We start from the raw sequence: 26092 nt of genomic DNA, 5'->3' as shown, positions 1-26092 counted from the left end.
CAGGCAAGCTCTGAGCCACCTTTTGTGCCTCCAAACTTATTTTTTATCTGCTGCTGTTCTGTGAGAGCCCTCGAAGCTCAGCGGATCAAAACTGGTCCATATAACTAGAGACTACCGCTGTAAAGTTATATCATCAGTTGAGAATTTAGTATTTTGATCGCTGGACCTTGAATGTTAGATTCTGGGTTGTAGTCTACAGCACATATGGACAAAGTAAGGTAATTTATTGTGAGAGCTAGCAATCTGTACACAGGCAACCATTGCAATCCACTTTTTTTGGCCTAACAATGCATTCCTAACAGCTCTGTCCTTACTGTCTAGGCCCTTTATGCGAAGTAACGACGAACATCATTTCTGTGTGCAAAAATAACATTTTCCTCACCTCTATCTTGTTCCAGTTCACGTTCCCGCACGGGATTAGCTCCTGGCAGCTGTCCTTGTACCAAAAAAACTTTTTCAAGCTGTTACAGCTGCTGTTAGTAAGGACAGTTGTGCAAAGAAGGGGGGAATTTTGCGTTATCCTTCAAAATTGGCACAAGCTGGAAACATGCACACCCAGAACGATGTCTATTATATTGGTGTCCTGGAAGGCTTGATCTCATCCTTGTCCTGGACTGGGGATTCAATTAGCTTCGAACTTTTTCTTGAGGGCACCCACTTCACAGATCACAGAGACTTTCAATCATGCAGAATAAACTTTGCCTTACTGCCTCTCTTTGCATGGACAATACACTTATCCCTGCTCCTAGATATTGCCTGGTTCGAGCGAGGCTCCTCAGGTTAAATCAGTTCTGGAAATTTGCAATTCAGCTATCTGCATTAAAGGGCCTCCAAGCCACGTAATGCTATGAATTAAAATAGCGTGGGCTAGCCTGCAAGATTACCTTGGCGTGCCTGACAAGGGTTGCTTCCTTACAGCACCTCTTTACAGTGACTCGGACACGGAGCCAGCTGTGTGGCAAATGTATGAGCAATTTTTAACACAATGGTAGGCAAATAACGGGTTAACGGCGTAGGCTGGTTTACGGGTTGAGTACCTTAGAGGGATAACGCAGAGTAAATCCGGCTTCCGTGTTTCTGATTTATTTTATCTAGCCGCAATGTTAGAAGCTTACACTTCCATCAATATTCTCAGCGTCAGGGGAATTAAAACATAATTTCAAAAGCATTTGTGGGAATACAGAATAGTAGATGGAACAACCATATATTTTTTGGAAATTGGATATTATTCTGTTGTTCCAGATTATGAACCAAAACAGAAATAGGTGGTAGAAACAGTATGATCTTGTTATTAGCAGGCTGCACTGCTATACGGAACATGTAAATTGCTTTGAAGATGCAGAACGGTGGTGAATATTGGAGGACTCAGTTCTCATTCTTGCTGACATTAAAACTGATGGATATGCTTCCTTCCTACAGCTGCTTGTGATTATTGTTAGTGATTATTCAATCAAGAAGAGGAAACATGTGGAGAGGGCGAAGTGAATAGACAAATTTACACTGTATGGTATAATTGCTGTCTATCACATTGCAAATTGCTCAGCTAAGCAAGCAATCAAGAAATGGTTCATTTCCTTAAGATTGCAGCATCTGTCATTTTCCTTAGTGGCATTTGCAGCCCTTGCTCTGAGAAAGTATAAATAACGGGCCACAGTGAGCTAGAGGAGGGATTTGCCAGAGTTGGTCTCTGACAGTGTGCAGGAGCAGATACTTAAGGTAAGAGTGTAAGAACCAGGAAAAGTAAAGGGCGACCCTTCTGCTGGTATTCCCCCACAGCCTTCTGATTGCCAGGTTATATTTTTGGTCCCAGCAATGTTCTGTGGCAACGCATTTCATATTTTAACCCTGTGTTTAGGTGACAAAGTGATTCCTTTTACTTTCTTAGACTGCTGCTTTCTCACTCCTGGGGGCCCCCAGCAAGATGCCTCTTGGTTGTGGGAGCTGCTAGCTGGAGTCAGCGCAGAGCCTGGCCCCCCTCCTTCCATCACGGGCATCGGCTCTTTAAAAGATCTTTTTAGGAATATATGTTTCTTTTTTCTGTTTTTTTCCTAGCCAGCTCTAGAGCTGTCATGAGCAGTACTAACCAGAACCTATTCCTCGATAACAAAGTGCTGGCGGTCAGATCATTTCTGTCATTTAAGTGTTTTACAGCTCTAAGGCTTCATACATCTCTAAGCCCTCCCAGTGAGTTTGCACAGAAGAATAAATCATTTAAATCCATAATGGAGCTATAGCCCATCACAGAGAGGGAATCTTACATCAAATGCCTGCTGCTGCCACCACGTGCGCTTTTTCAGGTGCAGGAGACTCTGGTTATGAAGCATCAGTGCCAAAGCTGCCTAGACATAGATACAACTAATTTTTTTCCACACCTAGAAACTATTGAATTAACAAGCTCATGCATTAAACAGGAGCTGGGGGCCTAAGTATGTTGTTGAGGCTGGGTACAGAAAATAGATGACCATATAGACCTCACATACAAAAATGCAGACCTCAGAACCGCTGAAACAATATAAATGCTACGTGAGGGCATCTCACTAGGTATTTTCTAGTAACTGTCCTAAACCCTAAATAGACATCTGTAGGTATAAAGGCAGAGATGCAAAGCAGAACTCTGCTATCCTCTTCTGTGGGTCGTCACAGATTTTGAGTTTTGTAAGGCATTCACCACCACTTCGCATGAGTTTCTCCTCAACAAGCTGGGTAGCTAGATAAGTCGATGGGAGTTGAATAAACTGCTTCCTCGAGTGCAATCATCAATGATTGGGCAGATTTATCCAGGCTAGTATTCACCAGTATCTGCACTAGTAGCTGGGAGAGTGGCACTACGCATGCAGATGACACCAAGGGGAGAGGTGGAGGACTGCAAGGCTACAAGATAGCCCTCACGGGCTACAGATGAGATTTGTGTTCAATGATGAGAAAAAAAAAATGAAAAACTCAGAAAAATTAGAAGAATTCAGCATTGGGAAAGGTTTCTGGGGAGGCACTGAAATTAGTCAATTCATCATAAGCTTTCTCAGGTCTTCTTTGGATCTTTAGAAAAGAAAAAAGGGCTCAGGTCTATTGTTTTCCTTTCGCAGGGCCTTTTTTGTTCATTTTTGCAAGGAGTGGAGGACACAGATCTATCTTCCTTGTCAAATGCCCTCACTGCCCTGACTGATACACTGTCGGTTTTAGCAGTCTTGCTGCCTTGCTGGATTTACAGTAAGTTTCTGGAAAATGAAGTCATTCTTTCCCCAAATGAGGTAAACGAACTGTTCTTAAAGCATCTGAGCTGATGCCTGGAGCTTCGCATGCGTGTTTTTCATTTCACTGCCTGTTTGCTTAGCTGAACTTGATTAAACTCTGCGCTGCAGTCAGGTCAGGCAGTCAAATGCCTTTCAGGCAGCGGAAGTTAATCTCGGTAACATCCATATTTCTGAGCACGTTATTTCCCTTGGGAAACGCAGAGGCACTGAGAGAGTCTGATAATTCTGCAAATAATTTGCCATCTTTGCTGCCCGATGCAAATGTCATCATGTGATAAAATAAAACATCTTTAATAAATCTCTCCGAAACTTTGCTTCACCTGGCAACATATTGGAAAGCAAAAATGATGGATTTCAATATCTTACTATTTGGAAGAATGATTGAATGGGCTCTTTGAATCATGCTGAGAATGAAACTTCACCACAATCAGGTATTTTTCACCCTCATGGAGTATCAGCCGTTATGCAGAACTGTAGCTATCCCTGCAGCCAGAGGTGATCTTCTCCCTTCAACTTCTGACGACTGAAGTAGCCCATAGATAAAACTGGTTAAATCCAACATAGTTTGGAGAAAGGATAAACATGTCTCTGGAGCAACGAGTGAATTTGCCCGAATATCCTTCTCTGCTGTGCCCATTTTCTAACTTGGTTTGCCTCCACTGAAGGTCTCCCAGATGATGGGATCCAGCTTTGCCTCCCACAGGAGGACATGCCCCATGGGTGACAGTGGCTTGTCACTCCCATGCGTGTCAAGCCCCCATAGCTGAGTGCCGGGGCAGCTCCAGGTGTACACGGTCTGTCTCATGCTGAGATTTAAGGTGGCCGCCATGTATGGCTGCATCCCCTCTGCTCCTACCCGGGATGGAGAGGGGAAACCAAGGAAGACTGCTCTCCCAATGGGGATATTGTACAGTACTGCAGGCTGTTTTTGGCAACACCTCCTCTCCCGTATGAAAGTGGGATGAGGCTGCTGAGCACCGACGGCATAGAAGTCTTCGTTCCGCTCGCTGCGCCTGCGAATTGCGCTTCCCCTGCAGATATCTTCCCCTGGGCACACTGACAGCAACGCTGTGAATGTGTGGTTGAAGTTTGGATCTCGCCTCCTGCCAGGGCAGGAGAGGAACCGAGCTCTCAGGGCTCACCACTGTTCCTCCCACCCACGAATCTCTGAAAATTCCCATCTGAATGCAGCTCTGTAACTCCTCTCCCCCACGACAGGCGTCTGCATCTGCAGGTGCCCAGCAGATACAGGGGTGTGACTTGCCCTGTTGGCGGGGGCATGAACCATCTGCCTCTGCAGCTCACCTGGGTGCAAACACTCCGTATTTCCCCAAACCACGCTGTTCTCCTCCAGCGTCATGATGACTTTTCATTCTTTTCAGTTATAAATTCTTCAGGCTAAAGGAGGATAACCATGATGACAAGCTTCATACGTAGTAGCCATTTTAATTCTCTTTAAGCCCTGTCACACTGGGCAGAAAAGCATCTTTTTCCTCCCGGTATTTCTTAATCAACTGTTAGAGTCAAACTATCTGGTTTTGTTTGTATGATTGTATCTGATCCGTGTACACCCTTACTGACTGGTCTGAAGAAAGTATAATTAGTAAAAATCCATTTATGTAATATTTTAGCAGATCTTGACTCTGTCTTGACCCTGCTGGCACCGCTGCACTCTAGTTGCATTGGCCCAGAAAGCACGTACAAAGGGATCTAAGAGCTTTTGCACCCACAGACTGATTTTTGCTGTTCTGCAGATCACAAGTCCTCCAAAATTCTCACTGTCTGTTTGCAAATGTGTCGGTAATGCCTTGTCTCTGGTACGTCCCCCAGATCCCTTTGGGCCACTTTTTTTGGCACTGCTGCTGCAGGAGACGGTGATGGAGCAAACGGCAAGTCTCCCTGACACCCATGGTGCTGCAGGATGAGCTGCCTGCGATTTGCTTTATCCAGCTTTAACATGGAGCCTCCTGTGAAAGGCTTGCTGATAACAGAGTTAAGCAGTCACACCAGGCTTCAGGAGGAATCATGCTTGTCTACAAGCTAAAAAAGTCTAAAGCGCATCCAAGATAGCCTGGTGAGCGGTGGAGCTGAGGAAAACTGTCTTCCTCTGGCTGTGTAGATCGTGGTGGGCAGCCTTTTTTTTTTTTTATTTTTTTAATAGCGCAGCAATGGGCTTATCCCATGTTAGACCTTGGAGGACTGACCCCGCAGAGAGATGGTAAGAACGCTCAAACAGAAGCGCTGAAATCAGCTCTTCTAACACTAAAGAAGACACTGGAGAACCCACTCCTCGGCTGAGATTTTCTTCCTTCTCTGTGAGCCCTCCAGTACGTGGTAAAGACGTAAGTATATAAGCAGCAGCCAAAACAGTTCTTCATTTTGGACTTTGTCACGTTCCCTATAAATTTTCATAAATTGTATGGGAAAAGACTATCTCTGGGGGCACTAACTTGCTGTCAGCATTCGTTGAAATCCATCGTTGAAGCCGGAGGGTGCTGGGGAAGGACTGACAGACAAATACAGGCAGGGGCCTGACATTAGCGTCCTTTCCACAAGAGATCCTGCCAAGGAACAGCATTGACCCAAAAATATGAAGTACTCTTGCCTAATATCTTCTCTGCTATTTTAACATTTTTTTTCCCCAATGAATTCACAGACACTTTGCTCGGCTGATGCTAAACTTTGTCACACAGACCAGGCTGATAACACACGTACTAAGATAACTCAGTGGCTTAGTCACAGCCCCTGCTTTCTGTGATTTCAGCTTGAAAGGTAGCAGGCACTTTGCATCTTTGCAGCTGTGATCATTAAAGGTGTCAGGTGAGGTGTAGAGCAGCTAATCAGGGGCTGAACAGCCTCTGCCAGGTGCCGCGTGCCCCCAGCTGCTGAGCGGAGACCCTATTCGAGGCACAGGTTGTTCCCATCTTGTGGGCTGAGCACTCCTCTGACCACTCACGGTGCAAATTTTTAGTGAGCATTGCTGAAATTCAGCTTAAAAAAGCATATTTTTATGATCAGCAAACTCGGTAATTTCGCAGAGCGGTCAAAAGTGGTGGCCACATAAGTCAGCTTCTTCCAGTGCAAAGACAGGACAGCAGTAGCTAGTAAGGAGGCCTCAAGAGTTCCTAGTTTTCCGGAGACTTAAGCTTTATCTTCTTTAAATGAAACAGAAGCCTGAATAGCTGAAAAAGAGATTGCAAACATCAAAACATTGCACAGACATTGCAAACATTGCAGTACGTCTAGAGTAAATTACCTCGAGCAGCAGTTTGTGCTAATGTGTCCGTCTGTCTCCTATGCCCTGGACCAGAGCGTCTGCTGACAGCTTGCCTGTCTCTGCACAGCACTACGGGAAAAATAGGAGAAACGGATTTGGCAGAAAAGAAGAGATTTTGATGCACTGCATTAAGTTGTTTATGTAACAGCGTGTTGACATGTTCATGCATTTTTAACAAAATGCTTTTTTCCCATCCTCTTTCTTCAGCCTGAACTAAGGGTGCTCAACCCAGCAAAAGATCCCCGCTTGTCTGAATACTTTGCTAGGAGACCTGGATTGCGCCTGAACAACAGCTATCTTCCGGCTCTATGAATTACTTCAATTTTGTGCTGAAGAACAGTAGCAATAACACGTAAATATTTTTATTACCTTTTAAGCTAAGGAATTCCAAAATGTTTACTACTATTTTTGTTAACCCCTGTGTTAATGTTATTTACATTAGCAAAATACAATATAAGATGACGTTTACTGTATGCATTACAGGAAAGTGGCCACTTTGGGGTGAAACACTCATTTATTTAACAGTAGGCGGTAACATGCTGCGACTCTGGAAGACGCCCAGTAAAATAGCACAAGGCCTGAACCGTAGGAAGACTTCATCAAGCAGAATATTAACTGGAAGCTGTTGAAGAAAGTCATTAATGCCACACTATTGCATTGCAAGATCTTAACTAATCACAAGTACTGAATGCATGTTACGTCTCATCTGGACCCCAGAACTACTCTTTTTCTGTTGGTATGTGTAGGTGCTAAATACTTACCATCAGAACGCATGCTTTCAAAGCAGTGTACAGCATTAATTGTCTGATAGAGAGAGAAATAAGCAGAAGATCATTTTAATGTCAGAGTCTCTAAATCAGTAAGTTTCTTTTCCTTTGCATTTAGCAGTCTATGAATATACTTTCCACTCTGGCTATCAAACTCAATTTTTTCAGATATACGATCGGGTATTTCTTAAACACAAATATGCGCTTAATAGAATTCTCCATTAATATTAATGTGTCCATAAATATACATATTTATTTAGAATAGATGCTTCAGAAGCCATTAAAATAGCTTGGCACTGCTCCCTTGTCCAAGCCAATATTATTTCTATAACTCTTACTGAGGGACTTTCTAATTTGTGTTTATTGTTTTCCGCTGCACAATTTTGTACCATGCGTATAGCTAATTAAAATGGCAGGAGGATTTTAGGCTTTGCTTGCTGTTAAAGACAGGCATATGTACAGGTACCCAGTGATCCATCCAAAATTCATGTTGACCACGACTGGCCCACTTGGGTTGTCAGCCTTGACTGCCTCTTTCTAAGCTCAGTCATGATCTTCGCACTAGACAACTGAACAGGGCTCATCTCGGACTGTGAAGTTTCATCACTTTTGAGGGCCAAATGAGATCTCTACCAAGTGGCAAATGGCTCGGGCCAAAGTTGAGGCCAAGACCGCGTTGACTGCATGAAAAGCAGCCCCAACGTGGAAAGGCTCTGAGAAGTGACAGGTGAGAACTCGTGTTGTCTCTTTGGCCAGCGTCCTCAAACAGCGAGAATAACAGTAATGAACTTAGCTATGCGTTGTGTTCATATTCTTGGCTCATACAGGGAAAAACAGAGGTAGAGAAAAGTGTTGAGTCTGCGCTTTTTTCTCCTGCAGTTACGAAGCTCTTACAATAATACTTGCATGAAATTCATCTCTCCCAATTTTAGGCATCTCTACCCCAGAGCCTGCAGGTAAGCCCCGAGCCTGGGCTCTGTTTATAGTCAGTGGGGAGAAAAAGGCCCCAATTTACCAGTTTTCTCAAATGACCGGCACACTTGCATGTTGGTAGCTACATTTAGCCAGGTGAACCTATCACTGGAGTCCATGGCAGGTACAAATCCCTACAAAAATCAGGCCGCTCATTTAAATGCTGAAGGAACCTATTAATATGCTCATGCTTTTTCTAATTTTTGGCCTTACTGTTGGATCATACAGCAAACCTTGCAGATATGGCAACAGGTCTTCAGGCTGTGTCTTAGCGATGAAGTTGTCTTAAGGTTCTTTCTTGCATATGGTTCTTTTGCTTGTATTTGACGCTAAGACTAAAGCTTGCAGCTCTTGTGGTGAGAAGCTGCTAGTAGTAACCAAGTAAAGTTCACTGCGAAGTAGACGTGGCCAACATTGGCCTCTTGTGAGATAGTCTGTATGACTGAATTGAATGGTGGAGCTTTCCAAGAAGGAAAAGCAGGAGAGCTGGGGCAGGTTTTATCTGTGCGTCAAGGATATCAGCTGTGTTTAGGACCAGGTGACTGTTGACATCACTACTTCCTCCTTTGGGATTTTTGTCACTGTAGTTTGAGCTGCTGGATTTTACCTCCCAGTTAAGGTGTAGCAAACAGGGCCTTCACCCCCAGCACTTCCCCGAGCTGGAACCACCCCAGAGCTGCTGGTGGCAACAGGAGAAGCCACGGAAGAGGCTCGGGCTGCTGCAGCAGGAGCAACTTCACATCCCTCTTCAAAAAGAGGCTTCAGAAACCTCCCAGCTTTTCTTTCAGATCCCTCTTCTGTGACGCTGAGGTTTTTAACAGCTACATTATCTTTGTGAATATGGGTGGGGAAGACTGAGTGCTTTCTGGTCTCCTGTCTTTGCTGTACTTCTGTATTTCCCCACAAAAAAGCTTATTTCCAAAGCTCTCAGATGCAGGTCTTTGGTGCTCCTGCTTACAGAAATTTGGACCAGTCTGGGGTGAGCTTGTCTGAGGTAAATGTTAGGCTTTGTTTCCCCTGAAAGCTGAGCTCATGTCCTTAAAGAGATCTTTTAAAAAAAAAATCAGGCTGATATTAAACCTGGAGAAGAGTCTCCTGTTTTGCATAACTACAGGGGCAAACCAGACATCTCGCTGACCCGTAACTTTATAATTTTAAAAAGGCATTCGTCCCAATACAGCCGGCTTGTGTTGCAGGGCAGCGCGTGCCCATGATATGGGCTCTGATATTGGGATTTAATTGCTTTTCTTATATCCATGTATTATTCACGCTATGCTACTGTTGCAACCGGTGGCAAACTCCTTTTGACTCCGGACGTGCTGTTATGGTAATGTGTTTATTAGAGCGATGCAAGGTCAGGCTGACCTCCCTTACTCGACTGCAGATGACCCTGCTGAAGCCAATAGTTTTTGTGCTGTAAAACCAAATGTAAGCGAGATCCAAATCAGGACTTTAAAGACTTACTTTACTTTATTACTGTATCTTGATAGATGGTTATTAAGTACATTAAGTATTAATGCTCCTGTTTTATTTATAATAGAGATATGTCTTACACGTTTCTTAGGTGTTTCTTCAGATGAAGGGCTTGAAGGGAAAACTGAGCAAGGTGCACTTATCAAAGATAACCGTGGCTGAGCAGACATTAGTCTTCAAACTCTCACTGGGGTCAATTAAGACCTTCGCAACCCATGGTCCAGAAGTTGCTTATATAAAAATATGACCTTGCGAAAAACTGTGTGTGTGAGACTACTCTGATTTTGCCCCAAAGGCAGTGAAATTACAGATTGTACTGGACTGTGGGATGTGTGAGAGAGTATCCCCCTTCCCACATAGGTCGACGCAAAGCTGCCCTAGCTGATGGCCATTGACCCTTCAACTTTTAAATGTCCATTCCCATTTTTCTCTTCCCAATCTACTGAGCCGAGATACCCTATGTGGTTTGTTTTACTGGACTGTCTTCTCCTCTGGCCTGGCTTTTTTGTTTTGTTGGAATTACTTAAAAACTGAGCATCAGTGCTAGGAAAAAGGGTAACACCATGCTATTCTTTGTAGATGGAGTCTGGGCCTTGCTATGCACAAATTTTTCTGCTGGCTTTTTCCCTGTACTCTTTTCCATTGCTACCAGGACTGCTTTTGCTGTGGTAGTTAGGATCAGTCCCCGGAACAGCGTTACATAGTTTAAATGTGCTCCAGCTTCACCTTGCCATCTGCAGCTGTCTCAGGCCATAGGCTGGCTTCATTGCTCCTTCTCTTTAGCACGACTGGACCCATTGCATGCAATGAGGTCTCTGATGAGCCGAGGTCTAGGAGCTGCTTCAGAGCAATTACGAATGTGCTCCTGGGTAAAAATTGCGAGGCGGTCTCCATTTACAACGTGCTGAACTGTACAATGGAGATGCTTTTGCGTCCTTCGCACCTGCCTGCCTACTCAGCCGAATTTGCATCTACAGCGTGAACATCTGCAGTGTAAGCAAATTAAGTGAGTAACTGCAACATCAAACTTCAGCTGCTTGAAATCTAACTCAAAATATAGCAGTGGCCAGCTCTCCGTTGGCAGCGGTAGGAGGCGGTAGGGCTGGCCTGGGCAATGACAAACCCAGGCAAGACGGTAGCAGAGAGGGCCAACGTGCAGACGTTTTTATGAGGCCCTGAGAGCTGTTGCCAAAGCATCAGATCTGACTAGTAGACAGCGGAGCAGTTTGCTACCACTTTAAAGACAGTCTATCCTCTAACAGATGCATTTCAATCGCAAAACTAAGCTGCAATCTGCATTCACCCTACTAAGCTCTTGCCAAACTGCTGGTCAGATGTTCAGGGAGTCTCCAGAGCTCAGAGACGGTGGACTTTAGGAGTCCAGAAAACCTCACTCCTTCGTTGCAAGTGCTCACAGGTCCAAAGTGTTTGCTGATTCACAAGATCTGTGTTGTGGCCATCACTTATAATTTGCTCTCTCCATGTATAAGGCAGATAGTATCTCTGCTTACCCACCCATAGGCAGCTTTCCTTGCTGTAAGTGCATCTTTCCTGCCTTTGACTTTCCAAGGACTTTTCTTCAGCTTTCTGTGCTACCTAGTGAGCCCTAAATCACATAACGGCAATCACTGCTGCCATCATTTGAGGCATCTGATCGTGGCTTAAACTAACTGATGCTCATATTGGATGGAGGCTAATCTAAAAAGTCCAGCTGCGGCCGATATGAGTCTGGGGTGCCAGTAACCCTCTTGCAGCACTTCTGCGTCCATCGGTGCAGTGCAGGGTGCAAGGATGCCCTGCACCCTTGTGATATATGTGTGTGTGTATCACACACACACATAGATATACATATATGTATATGTAAAGTCATAATGTGCAAACAGCATGCACATTCATCGGATAGAAATCTTGGGTAAGAAGTCAGATTAGAAATCTTGACTCTTAGCTCAGGTTCAATAGGTCCTTACAAGGTGACCAAAGAGAGATGCCCTATTACTTGCCCCAGCAGTAACAGTGGTTCTCATTGCTGTGGCTACCTGCTGGAGACCGTCATGGAGATGACCTAATCAGAAGGTCACCGTGCCTGTTCCCTTACTAGCTCTGCTGTAACCTCCTTCATAAACATGTTCAGCTCCACCCTGAAGCCGGCTGGGTATCGTGTCTCATTTCTAAAAGATTGCTCAAAAAATTCATTGTTTTTGTCTCCAGCCTTCCAATTTCCAGTGTGGGGAGCTGATGCTCAAATTTGCCTTCTGTCTTAAATCTCTCTTCTCTCCTTGCTCTACTTAGCAAAAATAATCATATCTCCAGGCAGCGATTACTTGGTTCCGCTCATAAGATGGGCTCTCCCTTCCTCTGATCACCCACTAAGCGTTTTTCAGTGTCTGTCTCAGTGTGAATTAATCATATTACTTTTCGGCAGGTGATCAGAACAGTACATAGTATTTCTTACTATTGTCATTGTCAGTAGTGGAATTAATACTTGCCTGTCTCGTCTGGAAATACCTTGTCTAATATGTCTTGGAGCACGTTTTCAGCCAAAGGAACGAAGAGACTTTTTTCTTCATATTGAAGATTCCCATAGTTTTCTTAATTAGACCCATGTCTTTTATTTTCCCCCTGGTTTCCATAAGCTCTAGCTTATTTATTCCCCTTTCAGCAGAACCCCTGGCTGTCTCCTTTTCCTTACCTCACAATGCTTGAATCAGTCCACACCTTCTACAGCTAAATGAAGGGATTTTCCACACAGCAACCTATCCTGTAACATGTTGGTGTGCAAAATATGAGAGCCAGAACATTTTCATTTTTTTAAAATAGCCAATTATCAGAGTGAGCATTCAGGCTAGTTGGGCGCAGAGGGTGTTTAGGAAATCCATGTTGCAATTTGTCTTATTCTTTATTAACCTCCGTAGCCCAGCTGTGCTTGGCTTTTGGAATATCTCTCCCATCCTCCCCTTTGCTTGGGATTCATGTCTGAAATAATACACTTTGGACTTTTCCACTGAAATTTTAATTTCAGTGGAAACTTTTCCTTTTTAAAAAGAAAGTGCATCTCGCAAGCTGTGAGCTGAGGAAGAACTGCAGGCGGTGTCCTCAGACCAGAGCTTCTGGATCAGATTTTCCTAGGACTTCTCCGAGGGCCCAACGTTGTTCCTATTGCAAAGCAATGATGAACTGCCCTTCGGTCCGCTGCAGGTGAAGCTGGCCATCGTGAGCAGTTCTTTCCAATCATCCATGTATCCCCTTGCCAAAGCAGAAAATGTTCGGGAAGGAGGGAGGAAATCTGTAATTCAGAGAGGTGCCAAGAGCCGCTGTGCCAGGCAAGAGGAATTTCAGCTGGAGGTGGGGATGATGGCTCAGTGCTCAGGTAGGAAATATGGACCAAATCCAGCGAATCTGGACACTGAAAAGGAAAATAGTACCTTATGGTCCATTTAACTTCAATACCCAAGGTATTCTTGGTTACATACAATAGAATCCGTCAAACAAATCTGATCTGTGCCTTCAGAAGATGCTTTTACCATTCTTTGTACTGATGATAAGTTACACAAAATATTTTTTCTTTTCTTCCCTTGTACAATTGTGAGTAAACCTTGTCATGGCAGATCACTCAAAGTGCAATTAGTCCTTTTTTTTTCTTTTTTTTTTTTTTTCCTGTTATCGTCTTCCCTCCACGTCTCAGACGCTGATAGGTCCTTGCTGGCTTCATATTTCTTTAAAGCCCTCATTAAGTCTGAAATGGGTCTCAGCTGACTGGCTCTGGCACTTAAACGCCCAAGTGCTGGCTGGTGTACCCTGGCTTCCCTCCTGGCTGCCCATGGTGACACATCTGAGACCTCAAGAAGAAAGTTTTCTCTCCAAACAGGGTTGATTAAGCAATCTGCGATTAGCAGCTGAAGAAGGGAAGAGGCTGGGCAGCGCCAGAGTGAGATAAGTTGCAATGTGGGGGAAAAAGGAGCTTCAGTCTGCTCCTGGGTGTGCTAGTAGGATAAAGATTTTCATCTTTTGTCTTTTATGCTCCAAGCTGTGGGTGCATATGACCCTCTTTTCCCTCCCTCCAGAAACTTTGCAAGCAAGACCCAACAGCATCAGTTTGAAGTTTATCCAGAAGTTGTAATACGATTTTTCTTTTTTGTCCCCAGAATTGCAGAGCCAAAAACCAAATCTCATCTAAAGCTCCTTTTATCTCCCTAAAGAAAAAGTAGTTATAATATGCAGATAAAATGTCCTGACCCTGAGAAGAGATGCTGCAAATGGTTGTTCTTTATCTTGAGCCTGAAGCCAATGTTTTATAGCCAGGTAGAAAATCTAAACTAGCACCATGCTGGCTGAGGGATTCATTGTCTCACCCTTTCATCCTCCGCTGGAGAAAGCAGAGAACAAAAATGAGTGCTGTTCTGTAACACAGGTGGAGGATATCTGTAAGAACACACAGAAATTGGTACAAAGGTGGGCAAAGTGCCCTGTTCATTCCCCTACTACAGCTTCACCCACAGAGGAAATGAGTTTACCGAAGTTAATAAGTGGGAACTAAACAGCTAGGTCATGTTTTGCTGGCTTATGTTTATAACAAATTTATATAAGTCCATATGGGTGTTGGGCGCGTTGGCCGCTACTGCGGTATGAAGAAAGAGGTTTATTGTTTAATAATTTAAATGAAATAATGCAGAGCACCACAGCTTTGAAGATGTGGCCCTAGCAAAGAGGGCAGAACTGCGCTGAAAAATCCTGCAGTAAATCTGAAAAGGGGTGAGAAGCCTTTTGTGCTTTTATTGCTCTAGGTCTCTTTATTTATTTGCAGATGAAGTGATGTGTTAGTAAATCTTACAAGACTCTGACAAATGACCAAGATTTATGCTTTTACAAGCCCTTTCTTAACTGTATATTTGAATTATTCTGCTTTGTAGCTTCTCATGAAAAGATATACGCTATTTAAATAGTAGCATGATTTCTCCCTTATGTGTTGGAGCCAAGCTGTTGAATTGTGGGACAATGCTTTATTTGCTGTCTAAGCAGCTCTAATATCACTGGTGAAATACCTAATTTGGGTTTAGACCTTGGGGTCTGATGTGCTAGCGGGCTCCAGAAGCACGGACTTCCCCAGGAATAGCCCTGCCCAGCCCGGCTCTTGGGTTAGCTGGGAGGGAGAAACCCAGCAGAGCCATGCTGCAAGACAGAGAGAGAGATGATGCCTTGATTCAGCCGATCAACACCGTCGCTGTCCTGATAGAGCAGGAGGGCTTCGCCTGGAGAGCTCCAGCCCCTGCAGCTCTGCCTGCAGGCTTGAAATTGAGCACAGCTCAAGTGTGGGCTGGAAACGATGCCGGGGGCTGAAGCAGGATGTTGTGTGTTTCTAATCGTTTACCACCCCTACTGGGTGGGATACCACGATCTGGGGTAGCCTTTTTCCCCTAGAAAATGCTGGGAATTAGATTGCTTGCTGTCTGCTTTTCAGTTTGGTTAGTCGGCAGAGCCAGTCTTGGCATGGATTATGTCTTACTTGGGGCTCCCAGAATGGTAATGTGGTCATGGCATTCCCCTCTTCATCTCCTCTCATAGAGGTGTCCTCTAAATTTTCCGTAGCAAATCATTTTAGCTTCTTGATGTTGTTCTTCTGTCTTGTTCTTTTCTGCTCATCCTTCGTGTAGCCCTTTGCAAAGGCAGCACCAGCAGGACTGAGTTACTCCTGTTTTCTGTCCTTTACGCTTGTGTGTGTGCTTCACTTGCTGTTGATCCTTGTACACTGAAGTATGCTAGAAGCTGTCTTTGGTCCTGTCATGCTGTCCCTTTCTTCCAGCTGCTAGCAAATATGAGTAACCGTGTCACTCTGCCCTTGTCTTTGAAGTTGAGCTCCATGGTAGCTCATGAGCTACACTGCTTATTTATGATCTCTTAGGTGGACTGTGGGTTGGGCTTTAGACAGCATTTCCAAGAATCCAACTTTTCAGAGCTAATAGTGTGGAAAAATCACTAGCTGCTTGCTTCTTGGCAACTGTGTGCCTCACTCCATACCATGGAAGAGTAGGGATTTCTCCCCAACTAGTTCTGTGTGCAAAGTAGGCCAGGACTGGAAGAAAACCTGGCCAGGAGAGTCAAAGTTCTGGGATAAGTTCTCATTTAGGGACTTTTGGCTCTTGACCTACACTTCATGGGCTGAAAACTCTCTCTCTCTGCCTAATACATGCAGTGACACAGAACAACTTCACAGATGCATAAGCAGGTTAAAAATGGGCTAAGTGTCCTGGTGACCAGGGTGTTATCCCTGACTGGTAATGCTTCTCTGGTTCTGAGCCATATGTTTAATGTTCCTGTCCATCACCTGGAAGGAAACATGAAACAGTGATTTACAGAAGAATGTGCAGTAGAAGAATAGAATTGGAGAACAGAGAGTAAAAGAGGGCAAAACACTGGGAAGGATGATGGGGTGATCTATCTCCACGTTATGAGCCGTGATAAGTGACTGCTGTTCATTTTAATTTGAACAAACGTCTGTCTGTATAGCAGCAGGGAGTGCAGGGCACGCTTGGAGAACGAAGCACTCTCGTGGGAAGAAGCAACTGATGGGAAATTGGAGGGCTATTGTAGGTCATCTGCTGATGGTGAGCTCCTATGGAAGCATTGGTGGAAAGTGTGGCTGCCTAACGAGGGGGACCCAGTGTGGGAACACCTCTGTGTGGCTCTAAAGTGATGCCCGTGAATAGTCTCAATGTCAGACATATGAAAATCATAGAGAGTTCAAAGGAGAATGATTAAAAGCTTGAAAAATATGCTTGAAAGCTAAGAAATCAAGAGCCTGAGTTTGACTCATTATGGTTACTGTGTGCCAGTACCCTCATGGGGAACCAGACTCAGTAATGCCTCACTCTAGCAGGCATCCAGCAAGTTATAAAGTTATAGCTGGAAGTCAAAGTTAGGCAAATTCCTGAAAGAAATGAATGGGGGACTCTGACCAGTGGAAGTGGTGTTAACCACTATTGTGACTGTGATGACTTCTCCAACGTGGGAAGTTGGAGAGCAGATGCTTTATGTCTGGATGGCCCTTTAGATATATAACGAGAGGGGATGCTTTGATAACGGAGGGAAGGGAAATCAACAGAGCTCAGAAATAAATTGGAGATGGTCTGCTTTTCTGGTTCACTAATATTACCAGGCAGAACTGAGCACTGACGCCCTGTTTGCTGTAAAAGAATGGGGACCTCTTGCGTGGCTGGGGATGGGGGCACCTGTGGACCAATAGCATGGGGGATACTGGGGAGGAACTTCAAGTAAATGTGGTAGGTCCTGGGGAAGCTTATTTGCATGATTACAGCCACTTGCAGCTATATGCAGATAAGTACGGCACGTGGCATCTCCTTCAGGAAATAACGAGATCAATGATGACAGCATGAAAGTAAATCCATGGCCCAGATGGATAAGGGGTATTCATATTTCTTGGGTTAGGTCTGGATCCCTGCAGCGTGAAGAGCTTTTCTGTTTTTATGTCAGCTTAACAGAAAGTTTTGTATTTATTTTGTGTTATCTGGGCAAATTCAGCTGCAACTATTTTACTTTTATCCTTTCCCAGGGAGATGTGTATATCCTTGCCCTCTTGTTTCTTGGCAGCTTGTAACAATGCCTCTAATCCTCCTTGGCTGAAGTTTTCTAAACAAAATAATTCTCTTAGCAAAAATTTTTGGTGATTCCCTCTCCCCACCCCCCCAAATTCTTGCATCAATGATAAGATAATCTGAGTGAAGAAACGTAGGCCAAAGTTGACATTCTTTCAGTCCTTGTTTATGCTAGTTTGCTGCAAAGCCTTAATCCTCCTTCAAGATAAGGGTCCTTTGGAGGAGGAGGGGGGGGAAATTGTGTGAGGGCAGCAACGCTATAGGACGACTCTGAAATTCAGTGTGAATAAGAGCCCCAGAAGAGAGGAACGAACCTGCTGGATGACAGCTCTCCAGAAGAGCCTCCAGCCACCGTTGCTCTGCCTGCCAAAGGCAGAAGGACTAGCCAAGGAAATGTCTCATAAATCTTGGTGGCTCTGGGCTGCTTTTCAAGGCCCTAAAGACCAGGAGCAGCTTGTCTTCTTCCAGAGAGATCTTCCTCTGGCTCCTACAGGGAGTCACCAACCTTTTCTTCCGCAGGTGTGGAAGTGGGGTTTATGGAAACAATGCCAGGAGGTGGCACTTGAAGTGGAGTATCACAGTGTGGGTAGGTTTTGTAGGCTGATAGCATTTCTAGTCTGTGGAAGCCCTGCAGAAGGCTTCCTTCAGGTCCTTCCTAACCATGGTTCTTTGCACATTCAGCTCTTACCTAGGGAATATCCCCAAATGGTAAGCTTTCTGGGGATGATTAGTGTTTGAAAGGGTGACAAGGTGAAGAGAAAGCAGGCATTTATACAGGATCCCAAAAATGCAGCTTTACTTTATTTAAAAAAAAAAGGAGGAGAAAAACCCCAGCAGTTCTGCCGCTGTTTTCAACTTCTTTCTGTGGTTAGAGCAGAGTTAATGGACAAGATTTTCAGTTGCAGTCTGATCAATGGCTAATGCGTTATGCTAACACTCAAATCTTCGAGAAAAGACGTCAAATGCTCAGTGTGCCTCATTTCCAAGGTGCTATGGAAAGAAATGGTTATTTTAACAGCACAGGCTGCACTGGAAGAGGATCCTAGCTCTGTCCCAGGCTTTTGGCTAGACATTTGGCCCTGCCTTTCAGAGTCCCTGGTCTGGGCAGCGTCATTATTAATGTTGTCATATCTCTGGGACTTAAAGAGGAGAGTAGCTGTGTAATTCTTGGTCCACTACTGAGTGCCAGCAGATGTGTAAAGTATTTGTAGGATTTCTGACCTTTGTAGAAGTCAGGGACTGCTGAAGCAGGCCTGAGGCAAGGCTGAGTGCTGCCAAGACAGACAACGGCTGAGAAATTAGTAGTGCTGGAGCCAGGGAAGACCGGCCCTAAATCCTCCTACAGAGTATTTATTTTGTGACATACCATGGTAACATCACCTGCTCACAAAATGATTATTTTTGGAAGTGCTGGAAGGGACCATGTGCATCAGCACATCTAGTCCCAGCTGTGGCACAAGGCAGCACTTGATTCTTGAAGGTCCCACGCCCCTGTGTAATCCATATGTGGGACTGTGCCTACCCCTGCTTTGGGGAGGCTGTTGGAGAACCTCCCTGCTGTGATGGCTGAAGGAGGGGGGGTGGCATGTGTTTTTTCTGGTGACTGAGGGCTACTAGAAAGGGGCAGGTAGCAGAGGTCAGAGCTGGGTTCGTTCCTGGCTTGGCTGCTGGGCCCTGCTCAGGATCTTGGCCGTGCTGCTGCCCTCGTCCTAGCAGCCCAGCATCATCTAAACAGGGTCTTTGGGGAAAGGATCGTCCCTTTTGATACGGTTATTGCAACTTTTTCCCTCCCGCCATCAGCTGGGTAAGAGCGTGCAGAGGCTTCTCTGGTGCCGATTATGTTGCCTACATCTGTCTTAAAGTAAATCATCGTTTACAGCACAGGTAGGACTGTGGCTGTTATACAGTGATAAAACCCAAGTTGATCTGGGCCTTAATCATTGAACAGGGTCTTAGTTATCGCTGCTGTTCTGGTCTCTAACACCTGAGGCTGATATGGGGATCCTGGCTTTTTTCTCGCAGAGGCGTAACTCAGTTAAAGCTGGAGGAGATGTAGCAGGGTCTGTCCATTGAACAGTCATTTTATCGATCTGAACTCTGCAAACGTTTATTCCTGCTCGCTAATGTCAACAATGGCGTTGGCTTCGCTGGCAGCAGTAAATTCTCATCGGGATCATATAGTCTGTAACAAATATTAAATGTATTCAGATTTCGCAGTCTGTGTGTGTAGGTTTAACTAAAAAATTAAAAACAATGTTACTTAGTTGTATAACTTTAAATAAACAGAGCGGTAGAAACATCTGCTAGTTTTGATTTTAATTCACTACATAATGGCTTACATCGTAATAAATGATGTTGTGTGATCTGGATGTAATTTTGAATTTGTCAGGAAGCTTGCAGCCAAATCACTGAAGTTAATGGTAGTTCTGCAATCAGCTTCACTGTATGTCAAATCAGAGGATCCATCATTGAATTTTAAAAGGCTGAATTACTGTGTTTGCATTAAATCTTAATGCTATTTTGGATAGTGGTAACATTTTCCCCTGGAGGTATACACTGAATAGGGTTTCTGTTCCTGAACATGAAAACCAGACAAGGTTTCAGTGAGATTGCTTGAATTCCAATTTTAAAGGGGTTAAATGTATCCAAAAGTAATTTAAAATCTGTCCTAAATGAAAGAGTGTATTTTCTGTGTTGGATATATTGTTCTAGTGCGGTCCCTTATGTGAATCAGGAGAATTTACTCACACACTGTCATGTTACTCGTTCTAAAACTAAATCCCAGCGCCAAGATCCACAGGTAAAACCAACAGTTACTAAACCTGACAATTAAAAAAAAAAAAAAAAGTACTTGCATTGCTGCTCTTTAAAAAAAATGAAAATGTGTTTGCGTGTCTCCAGGGCTGGCAAATGAAAGGGAATTAGCTTGTTGGATTTGCTTGTTTCTGGGCAGTCTCACTTCCACTGACTGCTAGAGCAAGGGCTACCAGGGCTCCTTGGGATGGGGTGAGAAAGAATAGGTATGTAATACCATTCTTATGCTTAAATTGTTGTTTTTCCAAAGCTTCACTTTAGGTTAAATGAAATCTCTTTAAAGAGTCTATGTCCTAGAATGAGTATGCTCACGGCCTCCTTCTGTTCCTAAGCTTGTTATCTAAAATAATAATAATAATAAATCTCATCTCATAAAGTTCTTCTGGTGCTGAGATGGGTGTCTCGTTAAATTGAAACAAGCTTCCCAGATGCGGCCAGGTGCCTCCCTCCCGCTGAACCTGGTGCCCTGGAGTGACTTGCCCAAGGTGCAAACCCTAAACCCTTGTGCGGGGAAAATACCAGTGACTGTGCTGGCTCGGGGTGAGATCGGGCTCCTCTGCTCTCATCTCTACCCCTGCTTTGCTAAATCGGATGGGGCAAGGATGGTCATATGCCAGAAAACCCCAGAGAGGCACAGCAAAATGGCTAAGGCCATCTGTCTCCACCATAATTGTGTTTTATTCTTTCCTTTCGTTATTTATTTTAATGATGATGATGGCAATGGGGTATTTCGTAAAACAGTTGCCCTGCCTGATCTTTGGTTGTTTCTCTCTTGGCCAGGGTAACTAACCAGCCTCCCTGGGCGTTTAATGCTGCAAAATAGTCTGGGGATTTTAAATAATTTTTGTAGCTAGTATTTAAATCAGCCTTTCATGGGCTGCAATGTCTTCTAGTGGAATCTTATTTGCGTTTTATTTGCTCATGATTTCCCATGGCAAATAGCTAGCTGATGGATTTTCCTTTTCGTGTTCTTCCTAAAATTATGAACTTGCTCTAGGTGGCACTTGGCCCAGGGAAACCTTTACATCGGCAAGACGGCTCGGGTCCCGAGGCACTGCTGGTCCCGTATCCCTCGGGTAGTGCATGACAGCAATAGATATAATGGACTCATCTGGATAATTTAGTGCCTGCCTAGTGTCTCTGGTTTCTCTAGCGGTGCTTCGTTCATGCTTGACGTCCTCACCTCTCATATAATAAATGAAAGAGGTTTCACCCCGTTGGCCATGCTGGCTTTCGGCCCGCTATCTCTCCTGCCATTGTGTCCTTCAGCAATTCAATTACCTACTTTCCTGGCTCGCTACCTAACGAATGCCATTAATTAACGTGCTTTGCTAAGAGAGGAGATGTTCTTATTCTTAATCCGTGAAAGAACAGCTGTCGTCGGTGTGCCCGGGGAGCGGGCGGTTGCTCTGCTCGGCGCTCCCAGCGGGATCTGCGGCTGCCGCGCTCCCCTGGGCCGTGTCGCTGGGGGACGCGGGAGGAGCCGAGAGATGCTGGGTGAAGCACAAATGGCAAGCATGAGCCTATTTCCCCTCTTTACCCCGTCTTTCTGCAGGTGTCCAGGCATCCGTGACCAACCCCTGCACTAGCAAGGGCTGTAGGCAGTTGACGTTTCTGGCCTCTTGACATTGTTTCTGATAGCCTTGGACGTGACATGGAAACCCTATTTCTGTGCATTTTGGCCTAAAGCAGCTGCATGGTGCATTCACTGAGTGCTCTTCCACCAGCCTTTAAATGAGAAGGTAAGTTTGGGTGAGATGATCTGAGGATCATTTGCCCCGGTGCTCTCCAAACATGCCCTCCCAGGGTAGGAGCGCGTTGGGCTGAGCTTTTAATTTCCTCCCCCTGCAGCAGCCCAGGGTGCAGAGGGGTTGTAAACCCAAGCGTTGATGGTTCTGCTCGTACTATAAATCTCACTGTGCTCGATGCCTTGCAAAGCTGCCTGCTTTGGGCTCGCTGCGGCGCTCAAAGCCAGCTGCTTCTCTCCTGGTGCCCCGATCATCCGTGCTTCTGCTTCAATCTCTTCTCTGTGATGTTCTTCAAGGGAGGGCAAAAAGCATCCTCTGAAATCCTTAAGGCTAATGTGAGCCCCGATCTTCTTAAAAACACTGGGTTTTATAGCCTTCTGGCAGAATGCGTATGTTGGAACGGTCTAGGATGTGAGGAGGCATGTTGCTCCTTCCTGGGGGAAACTTAAAGAAAGTCCTGCCCAAGGAATTCCCCTTTTCAAAAAGGAGTAGATGAATTCCTGTCTTGGGGCTGAATCACTTGTTCTTTTGGAATCAGCAGGGCTCGAATGGCGAGTCTTGAAGGGAAAAGTCCCTCTAATGAGAAACCACATGCCATACTATTAACTGTAGCTCACGCCTTCATTAGGGCTGCCTGCACGGATGGAATAAACGGAATTAACTTCTTTTAAGTTGCTTAAAGCAGCTGGCAATCCGATCCCTTATGTATTAAAGTGCCTTTATGTCCACTTGAAATTTCTGGTCTCTGCAGAGCTAATTTTCTGTTCCTCTCTGAAAAGGCAGTCAGAAGCAAGGGAAAATGTAGTTAGTGCCTTCACGTTTTCTCGTGTTGCAAAACTCTCTTGAAGACGACAGCTTGGATTATATTCTTCCCAAATCCGTGGTGCATGGCTCCTTTAGTAATTGAGTATGACGCTTTCTGTAAGCTTTGAGACGCCTATGTTCAAGCAAAAAGCAGCAGACAGAGATTTTGAGCATCTTGTATTTGCTGAGTATGCGTGGGCTCAGCATGACTTTCTAAGGACACATGATAAGCCATAATCACGGTTCGATCTATTTTTAATTGTTGCTAATTAATTCTTAGCCTGGCTTAAACCTTGTGAATTAAATTGATTATTTAAAAAAAAAAAAAAAAAAAAAGCATGTCTTTCACCAGCATTACACATTTGTTCTTGCAAGGAAGCTGTTTTATACCAGCAGCATGAAGATACTCTTTCTGCCTCAGCTTGTGATTTTTATTCACAGACGTTGAGCTATTTTAAGCTTTAATGCGTTAGTGCATGCATAACTGCTAATGAACCTTGCCAGCTGTAGATATCTGGAGTAGATCCTGGAGTTTGGTAGGTGCCTTTAAAATCAGAGGAAAGTGCAGTCCCATGGAAAAGCAGCATAGTAGAGGAGAGCACTGCAGTTTTCCATCTGTTCTTGAAAGCCTTGGTATAAATGTCTCGGTTTGGCTTTTTCAGATGTTTGACTCCTGACGGTGTTTGCGCAGAAGGAGGACGTGATCCCTATCAGTGCAAGGGTCAGAGCCCTTACCCTTTATTGCTGCTCTTACGGCTCTTGCTTATGACCGTGGCTAAAGCAGGTTCTCTGGTCTGGAGATGGAGATGCTATAAAAGGAGATGGGGCTCCAGGTTTGCAAGTGCATCACCACGATGGAGCTTCCAGTGGGCCTTGGCACCAGGGATGGTGGCACCTCTCCAGGCAGCACCTCTAGCAGCCCCTACCACGTTGTGCTATGAAAATATTTCCCTTGGCTAAGCCTCGTTTTTACCAGCAGAGGCCGTTATGCCCATATGCTTGGAGGCAGCGTGCTCCCACCGAAGCCTGCAGCCCCGTTAAACCTTTTGGAGATGGACTAGGCTCTCTGCCCCGATATCTCAAACTGCCTCTCGGTGAGCTGGTGGCCTGATGGGATTGCAATGCAGATGCACAAGCAGATATTTATATATTTTTATTATCAGGAGGGGAAAAAAAGTGAGTACTGGAAGAAAAAGCAAAGCTCTTTGTTGGCACCATGAGGCCTGATTGTAAGGACCGGTGCTGCAACACGGGCTGGTGGTTCCCACAGCACCTCCTCTCCCAGTCTTGCACATTGCTCATGCACATGGGAGGGAAACAAAGTGACTCCGCTGAAGGAAATCATTAGTATGTGCTGCTGGGATGCTAAGTACGCTTACTGTCTGAAGTAGACGTCCTGTATGCGTACGGCACCCTGGGCTGAGCATCTTCAAGCAACTGTCCAAGAGTGGGGGAAAGTTGTTGCCTTACTATATATTAAAAAAGAGAAAAAGTCCTGCAGCTCTTTGCTCTAATCTCATTTCTGCTGCAGGGCAGATGCTGGATATTTTGCTGAATAGGGCCTGAAAGGGGAGAGCCCCACGGTGCGGCATGCAGGGAGCGATGCCCTACTTGCAGGGAGGGGGATGGATGAGGGTAGAGGCTTTCTGCGGGGTGGCTGGGCCGAGGGAGGAGATTTATCCCATTTCCTGACTTCTCTAACCTTAAGTGCAAAGCAGCCTATATTTATAAAAGGCCTTTTCTGAAACGAGAGGCTTCACTGCCTTGGGAAGGAGAGCAGAGTAAGTGTTACTTTGGGTTACATCAGTCCTGTCGCGTGGTGCCTGGGTACAGGGCAGCTGGATTTTACAGCTATAAGTACCGCGTAGAGAAGAATGAAATAAAAGGGATATTCTGCTCTTGCCTTAAGTAATGTGGTTATTGTGGGACAGGTGCTGTACAAGTTTTAGCAGCGCAGGCAAAAGGTTACAGGTGAGTTAGGACAAGTTTTGTTCTCCTGTGTTGCTGCAAGTCTCTTATAATTCAGCAAGTCAGCTGGGGCTCACCGCGCTCCGGCTGATTCTGGCTCTAGTCCTTCATTTTCCGCCCCCCCCCCCCACCCTCCCCTCCTTTTTTAGGGACTCTCTTGCTGCACGCACAGTAAGAACATAGGCTACAAACCCATATAAATACTGTTGACAGTTTTAACTAATGGTTCTCACCAAAGGCTTGGTTGCTTTCCCAGTAGTTCTTTATGCACCAATAAGCCCCATTGTTCTGCGCCCAGCTGTTATTTGCCAGAAGAACAAAAGCGAGCTGGAACGTTCTCGGGGCGTTTCTTTCATTAAACGGCAGAAACCCCCCCCCCAAAAAACCCAACACAATAACAACCACAAAACCCCACAAAGCTTGAACAAGACATGGTGAATTCCCTCCTCCTCTGTGGTGTTTGACTGGTAGTTTTAGCGCCCCAGATGTTTCTCCCCAAAACGTGACTCCAGAACCTGGTGCATCGTTGCAAGCACCGGTGGGGACTCTGCCTGTGGTGCTCACTGGAGCTGCAGAAAAGCTGTTTTGGGCGGAAAGGGACCAATTTTTGAGTTGGGTTCCTTGCCTTGAGCAACCATAACGTTCCCTTTTGGCCTTGGACGTCTGCGGCTGACTGTGTTTTGCTGCGCAAAGCTGGATTTGGAGCTGTTTGGAGCAGCAGTGTTCAGGGATTTGATTTTGATGAAACCAAATAGCTGAAACCATAGCAGAAAGAAATGAGCTGTGACTTCCACAGATATCCTGTGTGTTTGGGTGTTTTTTTGTTTTTTTTAAGATTCTTGTTCTTTTTTTTTTTTTTTTGTTGGCTTTTCTACCACTGTGACTTAAATCCAGCTCCCAGTTTTAAGCTGAGAAGCTTGCGCCTGTGACTTCTGCTGTGGGCTGATGGTTATCCCAGAGAGGGGAAGGGAAAGTAACTGCTATTAATACAGCACACCGGCTGCTTATGCAAAGTGTTTGTCTGTCTGGAAAAGTGTTGGGTCATCAAATACCTGTGCCACGTCCCCAGATGGGCACCTCGAAGCAGCTGGTGCAGATTTGCCCCTCTGGCAACTGCTTCCTTGAGGGCTTCCTGTCTTGGAAGTGACCTGCAGAGGGGAAAAGCTGCTCTGTGCCTTCTCGCTGTCTTACAGCAAATAGAGAACCTGAAAGTCTGCGGTGCAGGTCCTGCAGCGGTGACGTCCCCAGCGTTCGGCAAGTGAAAGCAGTGTCCTTAGGAAGGACAGTGATTTATTTTTTTTTTTTAAATTCATTTTAAATTGCTGGAGACTGATACTTGCTGAATACCTGGTAAGGCAGGGCACCTGCCAGATAGGAACGGAAATGTAAAATGCTGCTATTTCACCCTGCT

General features: G+C 45.0%; 1 protein-coding gene across 1 annotated transcript in view; it reads left to right on the top strand.

Annotated features, from left to right (window-relative positions):
* Positions 1 to 17632: 17632 nt before the first annotated feature.
* The window catches only part of LOXHD1 (lipoxygenase homology PLAT domains 1), a 149754-nt gene continuing 141294 nt past the window's right edge, over positions 17633 to 26092 (top strand). The window contains exon 1 of the mRNA XM_068928480.1: positions 17633 to 17933. Within this exon, the coding sequence (XP_068784581.1) occupies positions 17669 to 17933 (265 nt within the window). The 5' untranslated portion in view covers positions 17633 to 17668. The remainder of the gene's footprint in view (positions 17934 to 26092) is intronic.

The sequence above is a fragment of the Struthio camelus genome, chromosome Z (genome assembly GCF_040807025.1).
Source record: "Struthio camelus isolate bStrCam1 chromosome Z, bStrCam1.hap1, whole genome shotgun sequence".
NCBI lineage: Eukaryota > Metazoa > Chordata > Aves > Struthioniformes > Struthionidae > Struthio > Struthio camelus.
The sequence above is the reverse complement of the archived record's forward strand: the minus strand, read 5'-3'. Positions and strand labels throughout refer to the sequence as shown.